The following is a 14,737-nucleotide window of genomic DNA, read 5'->3' on the forward strand; positions in this document are numbered from 1 at the left end:
TTTTTTGTGTCTTTGTTTATCTTAGATTAAGGTTGTAGATCCCAAGATGAAGAACTGTGCTACCCTGGCAGGCACAGGAGAAGCAAGCGATGTTATTGGTTCCAGCTTTGCACAGTCAACTTTTAATGAACCAGGAGGTTTGTGTGTTGAAGAAAATGGCCGCTTGATGTATGTTGCAGACACAAATAATCATCAGATTAAAGTTCTGGATTTGGAAACAAAAATTCTTTCCATGGCAAGTAATACTTATTAAACAGGCTGATAATGGTGTTTCTTGATATGAATTACTATTACAGACTCTGGCAAGTGGTATAAAAATCATATAGCTTATAAACTTTTTGGATACAGTAGCTATATTCACAAAATGTTTTGTGATTATCTGGCAAATAAACATTGCCTGTTAGCACAGTTGTTGAAAGCCTTAGTCTTTGGAAGGGCAACTTTTGCATGAAAACAGAAAGCGATGATCCTCTAGAAAAGAACAATGCAGAAACATGAGTTATTAAAAAATAGAGCCCACTTTTTCAGTATGAAAAGCATTTCATGAGCACTATGTAACAAATGGAAGTTAAAATCGATTACCAAGTCCTGTAATTAAGCTGTAAGAGATGATTTAGGGAGGTCAGTGACTTAAAGCGGGATACATAGTGGGCTTCCAAGTTGTCGAATCAAAACCACTGTCATAATTGAGCACTGTTGTATTTGCTTATAAACATGAAGGCAAATAAATTTGTACTCCTGTCTGTCTTACTATGGCACTATGTCTTAAAGTTTTCACACACACACACACATATATATATATATGACGTAATGGTCCAACTGTCTTCTATGTTTCTTGCATTTAATAGTACACAATCTTAATGTGTGTTTAAATTTTCATATCATATACCATGTTGGTGGCTTTTCTGGGAAATTATCCTTTACTTTAGTGTGCAATCTGCATGGTTAAAATCTTGGATTTTATTACTGAAGCATGCAATTTACTACCAGATTAGAAGAAAATACCTATAAACTTTGTTTAAAGTAAAAATATAATGCAACTGTTAACATTTTAGTTGCAGATTTTATGGTGTTAATAGTAAATATTATTTTTATTTGGATTAATCAGTTTTATCTTTTTCATTTTAAAAAAATCATTTTGTCCTTCCCTTTTTCTTTGTCATTGTAGTATTGTGGCACTCTGTCAGAAAGTTTGAGTCCAATAGCCATATTATCATGCGTTTAGTTTTCCTAGTCCATGTCAGCTTTGAAACTGCGATTGTATTTTGAAAGCCTACTTGCTTTTGGTACAAATAAAAATAAATATATTGTTTGATTTCTACCGATAGTTGCCTATCCTGAATCCAGAAGCATGTGATGTTCCAGATAACCTGCCTGTGCAAAAGGATAAAATAACAAACCTTCCAAAACTGCCTAAATCTGCACCAGTTCTTCAACTTCCTTCGCTAACTGTAGCTCCTGGCCAGACAATTCAGTTTTTATTAAAGTTGACTCTTCCTCCAGATTCAAAACTGAATGAAGAAGCACCCAATTCCTGGTTTATCACAGCAGAAGGTAAAGTGCCTGTGTTGTTTTATCAGTTGAACAGGAGTGGGTAGGATACAAAGAGGGTTATATCATGATGTGCCTGCAATACAAGGGATCTCAGTCTGATGAATCAGTGTGTCCCTCCCAGTCCTGTGTTCCCATTTGACCTTGAGATGGAATACATGTTATTTAGAGTTGATACATTTAAGAGCTGGCCTGTGAAGATTTAAAAAAAACACCTGATAGGCTGCTTTTTGCTTGAATTAATACATGCTGCCGGTTTTTTGTTTGGTTGGTGGGGTTTTTTTTTAACTTTCTTGGAACAAGCTGCCAGTGAGGGTTTGCAGAGGTACTGATCCCCGTTAGATGCTTGCTCTCTCCACTGTCTCTATGATCAGCTTATCCCAGCCTGTCAGGGATGGAGTGAAGCACTTAACTTGTAAGAGCAAAGTAGCAATATGTTTATTGATGTAAAAGAGCGATTTAACAAGGTTTGATAGTAAATACCACAGTGGTTTAACATGATTTGATGGCAAGGTTCACTTGATACTTACAGCATAGAGGACAGGGTCAGACAAAACTGTCAGGAAGACCCTCCCATTGAGTCATGAGGTTCAGAAAGGACCCCCTTGCTTTCTAAACTCCTTCCCAGAGGGGAGTTTAGGTGCGGCTGGATCCACTCCTAGTCCCAGACTTGGTCAGCAGTTTATGTCTAAAGGACTATATGCATGCAATCAATCCTTTATATCACTTAGCTAAAATTTCAAAGTTTAGCATGCTATTAATCACTTATCCAGAATCTGTTGCGGCAAGGAATCTCTCAGCCTACTTGAGGGGAGATCCTGGCGTGCAGCCCACTGCCGTGCAGGAGAGCTCAATAGGCCCTGGGCTGTCCACTCTTTATGGAGTAAGATAATTGACTCGTAGTCATATTTGCATACTGACTACGGATGTTAGCTTCTTCCAGATTTGTCCAGCACTGTGGTTAGGTGGGCGCATTGTTCGAACTAGCCCTTGGCTATTGTTATCTGTCTCCCCCAAATCCACTTTGAGCCAGATCAGCAATCATGACCAGATGCATCATTACAAGCGCCACTGGTGGTTATCACTTGAGCAGGATTATGGGAAATACAGGCCAGGTCAGGTTGGGGTGAGCGGGGAGCACACCGCCACGCAACCCTACTGTCTGTCTCTGGGAGAAAGCTCACCATGAAGCTGAAGGATATTCCTGAAAGAGATTCCTTTTTTTTTGCTTTTGTCTCTTCCAAAAAGTATTTGAGGTACAATTATACCTAACCACTTTGAACCTATTTTGTTATCATTCATATGTGCATATTTCTGCTTTTAAAAGCAGTCAACAAATACTGTACAGGCACTGCGATTTGTTTATATGCCTCATGATTTAAAGTAGTTTCTCATCCCAGTTTGTGCTTTTGGAGTACAAATAGACTATTTCCAGGAGAGTCGGCACACTTTTTGGCCTAGAGAATCTCCAAATATTGTTGAAGTAAAGATATATGTGATAGCTTCAAGGGTTAGTAAATTTGGAGAACATAAGCAACCTAAACTCAACAAGTCATTTCAAGCTCATAAATTCTAGAGCCAACTTTTAGTTATTTTCTGAAAAATGCCAAAAAGAGCACTTTATCCATCTCACAGTAAAATGCAGAGTACAATGCAATGAGCTGGGTACATATATTGTGCACTTCAGTTCACATACTCTTAAATATTTAAATAAATGTGAAACTCAAGTTCTGTTGTAACAGTCAGCCTGAACATTGCTAAACTGCAGCAACCCACTTGTAAAACCAACACTTCTGTTTGGGAATGCCATAATTACTTTTTTTTTTTTTTTTTTTTTGTCCATGACTGGAAAAATCAGGAAGGAAATCTCCCCTAATGTTGCATATGGAATGAAAGTCTTAAGTTGTCCTATAGGTAGAATTAGTGTTTTCTGTAGGTTTCAGACATGGTGTTAAATATCCTAATGATAAAACTTGTTCTTCTTTTACAGATAATACCTGGTTGCTTCAAGGACAGTGTCTGTCTGGAGAAATAAAAGATGTTTCCTGTCAGATTATCATTCCCTTTCAGTTACCCAGGAGCTGTCTGTCAGCTGAAGCTATCCTGGCTGTCAAAGCGTGCCTCTACTATTGCAGCAAAGGTAGCAATGCCTGTATGATGAAAGGAGTCTCATTCAGTCAGCCTTTACAGATAGCTAGTACAAACCAAGGCAGCTTGACTCAAGTTGAACTGATACATGCTTTTTTAACCAACTAACCCAAAGCCAGCTGATTTCATACTTTATTTTACTATCCACCATTTTGTAGGAGAAAAACTTTTCTCCATTGTTCATTTTCCTGGAGCTTATGACAAAGCTAAGAAATAATATACTTGGTAAAATGAAGTAGAGTTCCCTACAGCTTAATGTGAAAATTTATCATCACAACCTCATTTCTTTTCATTACAGTAACAGCAGTAATATTGTAATACTCTAGACTCTGTTGCCAATTGTGAATATGTTGGATGTATGCCATTCTAAGCAATGAGCAACAATTTTTAGAGTCCTTTTGAAAGAGCTGGTGTTACTTTGTGATGTTACTGTAAGAAGTTCTTTGCACTGTACATAATGTTAGAATAAGTAGATCATTTTGGACTAACAGTTACAAATTCCTTTTGTGCCCTTATAAATTTTAATAGAATGTTAAAACGAATAGTTTCTTTCTCCAGGCTGTAAAAGAAGTATCTTGCTTATTTTTCTGTAATGGCATTTATGACACATGTATTTTGAAAATACATCTTAAACTAGGTGCAGCTCTAATTTTATGCAAACCAAGTGTTTTGCTTAACTAGATATGACCGCCTTATATGAAGTGCATAGTTTAATGGAGAAATTTCTGTAAAAGGAAGTGTTCAAGTTCCTACAGAAGAATTTCATGCTGATTTCTAGCAAAGAATGTGCCTCTCTCTAATGTCTATGTTTATACAGAAAAAAAAAACCACACCACAAAACCATGCTGGAGTTTTTCTGATACATACCAATTTACATTTTATAGTAAGTGGTAGGTAATGGTTGAATATCTAAACTGAAAAAATTAAATGTCAGCCATTTCAAGCAGGGTAAATCACTTCCTACTTTTATGATTTCTCTGTAAAGACTTGTCTGAATACTTCCATCTTGAAAATACATAATATTAAGAAGAATATTATACTCTTGAAGGCTGATTCAGAGTCTTTTGAAGTCAATGTTAATTCCCCTATTTGTAATAGTGGCCACTGAACCAGAACTATACATTTAATAATGGATTATTTGCATTCATGTTTAGAGGTTCTGAGCTTTTGCTAGGAAACTGGTAACCTAATCTCTGAGTAAGGTGCTTTAAAACTGTATTACAGAACTCTGCCTTTGGTGGTTAAGTGTTTTGCAAGTAAAACTCCTTCAATTTGCCATAGTAAGTAGCAGGAATCCAGGAGGGGGTGCAAGTTTTTTACTTGAACTGAAAGCGTTTCCACAGTGCTTAAGTGGTAATTGGATAAGGCTCCGTGCACTGGTCATGAGGTTCGGTTCTGAGAAGATGACTTAGTTTTAAGTTTGAAGTTAGTATTTTTGCATATAATATACAGTAGTGAAAGAATTTTTGTATGGTCTTTTCTAAAACAGTCACCATTGTTCATGACATCTCTAAGTAAATCCCCAGTATGGTTTGTTGTTGCTCTTTCTTACTTAAAGGCTGACTGAAATGTTGGTCATGAACCCGAGAGGCTTTTGTTTTAAGGGAACCACATGGACTGGTGTGGTTTTTCCTTCCATTGAAATGCCAGTCTATCTGCAAGTTCTCTGTGGTACCAGAAATGGTTATTATCTCACCTGTCAGCAAGGCAAGGGCTGAGCTGTTATTTTTCTCGTGTTTGTTTTTTAAGCAATTTTTCTAATTCAGTGTTTCAGCTCCTTTGGGTAAGCCTCTCAATTCTCACATGCCATTTTGAAGAAGGAGAAAGCTTTGCTACTTTGTTCACAGATTGCAAATGCTATTGGAAGTATGAAGGTAAAGAAACTGATTTGGGCTTTTACCATTTTTTACACTTTACAACTCGCTCTTTCAGAATTTTTTGTTTGTGTTTACTTTGGATAGTAGCCAGGAAATCTTAGATAAGCTTCCAGCTAGCTCACAAATTTTCTGTTGCTTACTGAAAAAAAAAAGCATTAGTTTCAGAAGTTCAGAATAACAAACCAAACTGTTACAGTTATCTTGAACATATAATTTAGCAGATTAATTTTTTTCTCTCATTTTCAACTAGAATTACATTATATTTGTCTCTTTCAGTTGGATGAGATCATCAAATTCTGCCTGTATTCCAGTATTCAAAAAAAAAAAGTCAATAGATCTGTTTTCTTATTGATACTTTTTAATTTATGTATTGCTGTAGGGGAAAGTCTATGTATTCTTAACTTTATTTAACTATAGCGTGTAGTGTTTAAATACGGTGTTGTAGATACGTTTTCTAGCTAAACGTACATATATAAATGTGTGTTTAAATGTCATACCCTTTTTGTTTTCAAGTTTCAAGACACACTCAGAACCACTATAAGCTTATGGGGAAAAGGCAATAGAAGGTACTAGGAAAACTGTTGCATAAACATCAAGCTGAAGTCCAGGATCAAACTGTAAAGGACCTTTAAATATTTAGTTGTAGCCGAATTTTAAACAATTGTATTTCAAGGAAAACAGTTTCAGCTTTACTAGTGGAGAACAGGAATCTATCTGTTTGAACCAGTTTTTTCTTTGTCTTTTTAAGTCCATGTCTTGTGCCAGATGACTGAATCTTATAAGAACTAGGGGAGTGGGGGGTGGTATACTGTATCTGTGCTACTATTGCTCCTTCTACAAAGCCTCAGAGCATTCCTTGCTACTAGACTGTAATAGCTTTATGCTAAAGGAGAGGCAGAAGGTGTGATACCATTTCAAAAAGACACACAGCCCACTATTTACAGAGAAAAGCTGTATGTCCCAAAATGCTTTCCCCTCACATCCAGTAAGTCCTAAACCCTTTTAGGCAATAATTCCTTGGTTTGCAAGGGAGAGGTGCTTTTCCTGACTCATCTTAGTGGGTTTCACACAAGGACACTTCTCTAATCGTTCTCCTTCATCATCTTAGGAGCAGCTGATTCTCAGTGTGCTCCAGTTCTTGCTGATGAGGTTACTAGGTTTCTTCTGCTCCTCGCTCAGTCTGTGTGTTCACTGTGATTGGCCTTTGATCATACAGCCTAACGCAATGTTTTGTTTGTCCAAGGAATAGCATACTCATTCCTGGAGTCACTCCTTCTGTTTCCCTTGTGGTATACAGACATTTGAATGTTCCATAATTAGAAAAACATGGGTTTTTAAAGCTTATGATGTTTAGGGATACTATTTCCATTGCTTCCTCCAGGGTTTACAAGATGCTCTTATAGAAAAGCCACAAGTGCCATAAATGTAACCAGACAGGCAAACAGAATAGCATGTACAAGCTACAGAAATTTATTTCAGTTAAGTACCAGAAAGCATCTTCAAAATATGATTCAGAAAAATAGAAAATGTTACTACTCTGTCCAAACACTGAAGAATCAGATACATTGATGACTGCTATCTCTTTGTACGGTAATTTAGTTTATTAGTGTTTCCTGATATAAAAATTCTAAGCAGGTTGCTATGGCTCAGCACTCCCAGATTTGTGTCTTACAGTAAAAGTATGTAATTCGAGGCCTTTTCAAAACATGTCTTTCTACTGACTTTAATAGGGTTTGCATCAGACCTTAATAAAGTAATAAATTACTAGAGCAAACCTCTAAAGAATATTGGTCATGGTTGTATTGTATAATGGAAACAAGTTCAGTGGCATTTGCAGTTTTTAGTTGTGTTTCCTTTTCTGAAACAGCTTTTGGTTTTGAATGAATATATTAATAGTTTTGTGAGATGTTTTCAGAAAATTTATTTAATTACAGTACAATATTCTTCATTAGACTAGGAAAAAGATAATGTGGTTTCCAAGAGGGAGCATAATGTGTTTTAATAGCTTTTTCATGTTGTTTGAATTCAGTAGTATCTTTCTGTAGTTTGTTCCCTCCTGTTGAAGGAAGGGTAGGGATGCTGGCTGTGTAAATCTATTGATGGGCACGTATTTTGTGCATACATTTTTAGTTGATTCCTTTTTGTGTTAGATGCTCACATGTCATTTTGGGCTTTTCTACTGGATGCAATTCTTCATAGTTCATGTTTTGCCTCTCATGTCTTCCACTTGTAGAGTATTATGTTTGTATAATGCTGTGGTAATGTGATACAAAGCAAGTACAGACCAGATGAGTAATACATGAGAAAGTAGTTTTATAGCATCATGTAAATGCCTTAGCTGCTTAGCCTGAGAAAAGGTGCATATGGCTTCCAGTAATGTTGTATATATTCTTAAAGCACTTTTTTTATTCCAATGGGCAAATCTTGTAGCTCAAACCATGAGTAAAACTATTTCTTGTGAGAATGTCAAGAAAAACATATTCCTTATCTCTTGCTCAGAGGAGGGTGATGATCAGAATGAAGGGACTTTCCTTCTCATGCAGGGGCGTGTCCTTCTGTTCCTTTAATTATTGACTATTTATTTTAGGAAATGGAGTTGTATTATTGACCACAAATTCTCTTGAATTCTTTATTCCTAACAAGGTTTTCTATATACATGGAAGCTTTAAATGTCTGACTTTGTAGAGTTATGAGTGATATATCTAGTTTAAAATGGCTTATAGTTCAGCAGACAATAGCAGACATCTATGTACATTCGTAAGATCTGTATTTTTTTAAAATCACTGTTACTCATTAAGACTTACCTCAAAGACACATTGCAGCTAAACCCCCACAGAAGTGTGTTCATAAGCTTTGTATTGCAACTCAAAAGTAAGTTTTCTTCCTTGTATAATGTGCGAGAGATGCTGTGACACATTGTGTATATGTCTCCTCCAGGCTGCAGTTGTGTTACCTGACGAGAATTTACCATGCACAGCAGCTTATCAACCACCCCCCAGTAACTCTCCAATCAAATCTGCCAGCTCAGTTGTTCATATAATCAATTAAAATTACTTATTTATGTTAGCAAAGATTTAGTATTTAGAATTAATCATTATAATTTTCATTTAAATCAGTTTGTCAGGTATTAGAGGAGCTTCTCTGTCCCAAGCAGGGAAAGTATAAGAATGGTGACAATTAGTTGGAGACAGTTGTTGAAAATGTGGGACCTGGTTATTTCTTAATTAAACTACCACATCTGTCTTTGTATTCTACAACAGATCATGAATTTAGAAACTATATTTCTAATATTTTACATTCCATTATGTTCATATAACCAAATTTGACTACCGACTTCAATCAGAAGCAGCCGTTCTATATTTTATGGTTTTTGTACTATCATGCGTAAAACCACTACTCTCGTTAAGGATTAGGATTCATTCCTGTTCAGGATTCAGCATGCCTACGATTGTGTTTCCAAGTTTATCTTAGTTTCTTTGTCATAATATTATGGGGGATTTTGATTAGGGTTTTGGGTCTATCTTTTCCTCCTGTAGTTTCCCCAAGAATGAAATGCAGCCAGTGTCTTGTTACTATGGAGGGATGCAAGGAGGGTAATTCCCTCCACCAGCTTCTTGTCCCACCCCTCCTTTAGGGCTGGGGATGTAAACAGCAAGTGCAATAGGGCTGTCCCATGTGAAGATAAGTTACCTGGCAGCTCACTCCAAAAGGGTGCAAATGAGGTGAGGGTTTCAGGGTGAGCTACCCCATAACACTGATTCTCAAAATGGATAGACATCATGCATACTGGCTTTCTGGGGTTACCTGCTTCCTAGGTGTACTTCTATTTACGGCCTATGAAGTCTTGCTCTGTAAAGAGGGGAAGAATTTTGCCCTTATTATTCCTGCAAAAATCTTCAATCAATTGATTCATTAGTACTCTTAAGATAACCTGGTAATAATTACTGCATTCTAGGACCTATCTGGATGCTCCCCCATGATTCTAGGTAGCATTAGAATTGTCCTCAGGTCAGCTTCATCAAGCTTTACACTGATGCAGCTACTGTCAAAATTTTTACCTTTACCTCTGGCCCTGTCCAGTGAGGTCCTGAAGTTTTTTCTAGATCTCCCAGAACATCCCATCAAACTTGAGTAGCCTATCCAGGGATTTTGATGGCTCTTGGGTTCAGGAAACTTTGATACTATAGATTAGATACTTCGGCTATTATGTAATTTGCTGTCGTGTTGCAGATTGTGCTTAATAATTATCAGAGTGTAACAGATTTTTGTTGCAGCTGAAAAGCTGGAAACCTTGGATATAACTTAAGGAGTGTTTTGTAGCTGTAATTACTTATTGCTTAATGTACCTCTTTGTTGGTCCGTTGCTTTCAAGCATGCCAGAGAATTTTGTCCAATTGCAGGCCCTAGGGCTAAGCAAAAGAATTGAAAGTATTTTTAAACTCTTGCCTAGTTCCTTTGAAACACTGACAATTTTGAGCTAAAGAAATCCCATTTGTAAAAAATCTGTTCATAAGTCTACCTTAATTTAATGCTCTGTACTCAACCAATGCCTCAGCAGAGCAATATTCCACACTGTATTATTTCCCCTTTTGACGAAGTATTGAGAAACTCAACCCATCTGGCAATTGTCAGGCTTCATAGAAAGCAAGACAATGATCCCAAATTTGATCATACATTCATGTTTTTAAAAAATAAGAGCTTGTTTTTCAAGCTTTTGATTAAACTGAAATACCTGGGTTTGAATCATACATTAAAGGAATCTGTCCCAAGAGTTGCCTATATCAGATTGCTGGCTTCCAGATTTTAATAATTTTGAATTGATAGTAAAGTGGAGGAACAGAATTGCTAAATGTTTTATATTTTGAATATTTAACTTCAAAACTACCCAATTTCACTTTTAAAGGAGAATTAATGCAATTAAAACTTTCTCTTCTGTAAATCATTACCATTGATGTAACATTAATCATTGTATCATTAAAACCTGTGATGGATCTATGTGACTTTATAAAGAAATTAATAAAGAAAAATAAGGTAGTTCTAAAACTGCGACTGGGTGAAATCCAGGTGCTCCAAGGTTAGTGGCAAATATCGTTAGGGCCAGTAGTTTAGCCCAATGTGACAGAAATCCTTTGTCTTCATTACATCCTGATGGCTGAAGGAAAAAATCAGTGCCTTCCATAATAATACTTGAAAGTGTATCTTTACAGAAATGCTGGAGTACTGATTGAAATACGGTATTTGACCTTCATGGTTTGCAAGTTTTAGGGGGTTTTAATTCTACTAATTCTACTAATTCTGAAACTGTGAAGAGTTTTCATTCTCCTTCATGTTTTTTAATTAAGTTGATATTAAGGTGCTTTTTGTTCAAGCTACTCTTCTTGCGAAGTACTTTAAAATGTTTTTTTTTTCTCAATCTTGTGACCTTACTTCTGAAACTAACCTCTTTTGTGCACTTCAGAACAAACTGAGCAAGGAGATTTCAAACAGCTTGCTGAAATTGTGATATGAGTGAGATGGAAGGCAAAACATTCATTGATCTAAAAGGGCAAGGGTGATGCTTCTTGGTATTTGAGGGGTGGAGGGTTGGTCTTTGGTTTGGGTTTTTTTTCCCCTGTTCTACAGATCAGCAAAGATTCTTTAAATGGCAGAAGGTTGTGTAGAGGCAGCTAGGAAGGGCCAGGTTCTTTCACTGTGAAACCATATAACTTCATCTAGGTTCTGATTCTGGGATGTCTAAAAATCCCAGCAGTATAATACTAGTGAAGAAAGTTGTGTCTGAGCACTTAACACCTTAATAAATGTCTCCATATGGTTTAAGGGGAAAGACAAGGATTTTTTTTTTCTTCCTTGAGAACTTCAGTGTTGCTTTGTGGACATTGGAATATTTTTGTCTGCTCTTTGAGATACTAAACCTCTGTTTTTCCATTACATGTGATGCAAAGCCTTTCAAATATCTGAACATTTAAAAGATGTGTTTTATATTTGTTGTTACAAAATATGCAAAGAATTAAAACTGCAGGCACTTCATCTACAGCTGATGTAGATTGTGTAAATTCTTCACATACAGCATTGCCCAATAGCATTCTTAACAATATTCATGGATTATGATCCTTTTTAAATAAAAGGTAAATGTCCTGTAATATTATGAGAACAAATAAATACACTGTAGAAGAAATGTCAGCCTCAGATATCAATTCAACAAATAAACAGTGATTAAAGAATGTACTCTATCTCCTGTGAAACCTCTTTCTCCTTGTAAAGCTTTTTCATGGAAAAATAAACATTAAAAATTTTATCTTTTCTTTCAAGTCTGCGTTTGTCTGTCAATCTTTATATGAACATAGATGTGGAAGTTATGAAATGCATCTGCTGTAAGGGGTTACAGCTTGATTAAAATCCTTTAATTAACAATTACTATTCATTTCACACTCCCTTTCCCACAGGGCTCTGCAGTCATGGATGTCAGCCGGCCATTCAGTGACCTGAGGGTTGGTAAAACAGTGTACAGTCATGAGGACTCCCCAGCTTCAAGGTTACCCAGTGGTCTGAAAACAAGAGATCTGGTTTTATTCCATTTCTGCACATGAGAGAGATGAGAAATGGTGTACTGCATGAGTCATAGACTGACTGCTTCTAGCCTTCAGTTTATTGCAGAGATCCGAGAGTAAGCTTAGCTACTGGAATAGATCTCGCTGGATTGAGCTCCACTTTGAAGCACTGTTTGTTAGCTGCATTACTGAGGCTAAACTGTGCCAGAGTTTGCAGTATATGGGGGCCTGTTTAATGATTATGGTTGAACTATATTTTAACAGCAGCTTCTAAAAAAATATAGTTGTTTTGTTACAATTGTTTTACTTGAATAACAGTTTTGCAGCTTTGACTAGGACATACGTATACAGAGTACTAATACAGGCTTCTTGTGTGTACCAGTACAACCGAGGACCAATACCAACATACCTACAAAGATAATCCCTTATTTATGCAGCTCATCATGTTTTTATTGATACAATGATTTATCTGTAACGAAAGCATCGTGTGCCAAAAATTCTGGCATATCTACTATAGGTGAGCCCCAGCAATAGTAGTGTAGCTATGTTGATTTCCCTGCCCCTCCCCTTGCTAAAGATTATTCCTCATGTCTATTCATCTATTCAAATATTTAATTATACAAACTACTTATAAAACTCAGCTAACTTTCTTTGATTTACATCCAAATTAAATATATTCAGCTTCGCCTGATGCAGTAAGTCTGAATTTGACAGACATTCAAACAAATTTATTTTTTCAATTTCTGTGTCTTGTTATAAAGTGCATCTAAATCTTCTGCCCAGCCTAAGTCATCAAGCTTAGGCAGGGTCTCATCATCTCTCAGCATCTTGGTGAGCATTTGCCTCGGATCACAACGCTGAAAGTTTACTTGCATTCAGTCATCACCTCTGAAATGACACCTTCACCCCCAACTTTTACCGAAGTATTCTTAAAACAATGAGCCTGTATGTACACAGACTTGTACATTCTATGTGCAAACAAATCTATGATGCTTATGGGTATAATGGCATTTGTGTGACTGCACTGGACTTGCACATTTTGCTAGAAGCCAGGGAGGCACTGCCCGGTAGAGATTTCTGTGGTCACAAACTCACTGCTCTAGGAAACAACCAATTAGGTTGTTTTAAAAGGCAAGGGAAAGGAGCCTTTCATGTGAAATTTGCTAGTGGGGCCAAGATATTTTCTTGTTATTCCAAGAGATTCTGCAGTCTCCTGCCAAGAGGAACTTATCCACAGATTGGGTAGATGGGGCTTTAAACAGCTTCTCTCCCTGCCCTGTCCTTCCCATCTGAAGTAGTTTCCTGTGGCTGTTCAAAATAATGATCCTGCTGCCTTATCTGAATTTCATCTTTTCTGCCTGTCACCCTGGTATTTCGTGCACAAAATCCCACCAGAAACTGAAAATGATACCTTATGACTATTTTATGTGCTGCTGTGTGTAGCAAAATTCTACCCTCACCGTAACTGGGCTTTCTAGAGCTGGTTTGCTCTCCTTTGCCTCTTCCTTAAGCACAGAAATCAAAACAGAGGTGAGGATTTCAGCCTTCCAAGTGTACAAGAGTAGCTTTTTAAAGTAGTGCTACAGCAGCACATGTTTCTTTTTTTGGAAAAGCATTAGCAAGTTGTAACCCTTAGTCAGATGTCTCCATAGTTTTCCTATCTCGGGCATTTCCTTAAGCAGAGTATTGTGGGCTTACCAGTGCTCAGAGCTCTTAACAACAGGCTGTAAATGGTGGGTGTATTTTCCAAACACTGAACAAAGCTGCAGTATTAAGGAGTAGTTAGATATTAATGAAGACGTTCCTTCAGTAAAACCAAATATTTAGTCAAATTACCCTTGTGCTGTATGTTCACTTGTGAATTCCATCCACCATGAAACTGCAATGTTGGTTTTGATCTTTGAAACTATCGTTGCAGTTATTGTCCTTAAGAACTGAAAAGTTGTTCTAACACCATCTTTATTTACTAATGAGAAGGCAGCGCATCAGGTTTAATTTGTTCTTTATTGTTGTGGTTTAAGCCTAGCCAGCAACAAAGCACGATGAGGCCGCTAGCTCACTCCTCCCCACGGTGGGATGGGGAGGGGAAAATAAACTGAAAGGCTCGTGGGTCAACATAAGGACAGGGAGGGATCACTCACCAATTATGGTCATGGGAAAAACCCAGACTCAACTTGGGGAACAAATCAATTTAATTTGTTACCGATCAAATCAGAATAGGGTAATGAGAAATAAAACCAAACCTTAGAACACCTTCCCCCCACCCCTCCCTCCTTCCCGGGCACAACTCCACTCCTGATTTTCTCTACCTTCTCCCCCGCAGCGGCGCAGGGGGACGGGGAATGGGGGTTGGGGTCAGTTCATCACACGTTGTCTCTGCCGCTTCATCCTCCTCGGGGGCAGGACTCCTCACTCTTCCCCTGCTCCACCGTGGGGTCCCTCCCATGGGAGACAATCCTCCACGAACTTCTCCAATGTGAGTCCTTCCCACGGCCGGCAGTTCTTCATGAACTGCTCCAGCATGGGTCCCTTCTGTGGGCTGCAGTCCTTCAGGCACAGACTGCTCCAGTGCAGGCTTCCCCACAGAGTGTCGGCCATCTTGGGGGGCATCCC

At 37.6% G+C, this 14,737-nt stretch overlaps 1 protein-coding gene across 2 annotated transcripts in view; it reads left to right on the forward strand.

The window, feature by feature from the left end:
- The window catches only part of NHLRC2 (NHL repeat containing 2), a 38,727-nt gene extending 25,960 nt beyond the window's left edge, over window positions 1–12,767 (forward strand). The window contains exons 9-12 of one of the 2 annotated variants that reach the window (XM_069797027.1): window positions 26–235; window positions 1,329–1,554; window positions 3,542–3,691; window positions 12,020–12,767. In XM_069797027.1, the coding sequence (XP_069653128.1) occupies window positions 26–235; window positions 1,329–1,554; window positions 3,542–3,691; window positions 12,020–12,057 (624 nt within the window). In that variant the 3' untranslated portion in view covers window positions 12,058–12,767. Of the gene's footprint in view, window positions 1–25; window positions 236–1,328; window positions 1,555–3,541; window positions 5,539–12,019 lie in introns of those variants that run through there. The other variant, XM_069797026.1, reaches the window with a different exon arrangement.
- The last annotated feature ends 1,970 nt before the right edge of the window (window positions 12,768–14,737 follow it).

Source organism: Haliaeetus albicilla, chromosome 11 (genome assembly GCF_947461875.1).
Source record: "Haliaeetus albicilla chromosome 11, bHalAlb1.1, whole genome shotgun sequence".
Lineage (NCBI taxonomy): Eukaryota > Metazoa > Chordata > Aves > Accipitriformes > Accipitridae > Haliaeetus > Haliaeetus albicilla.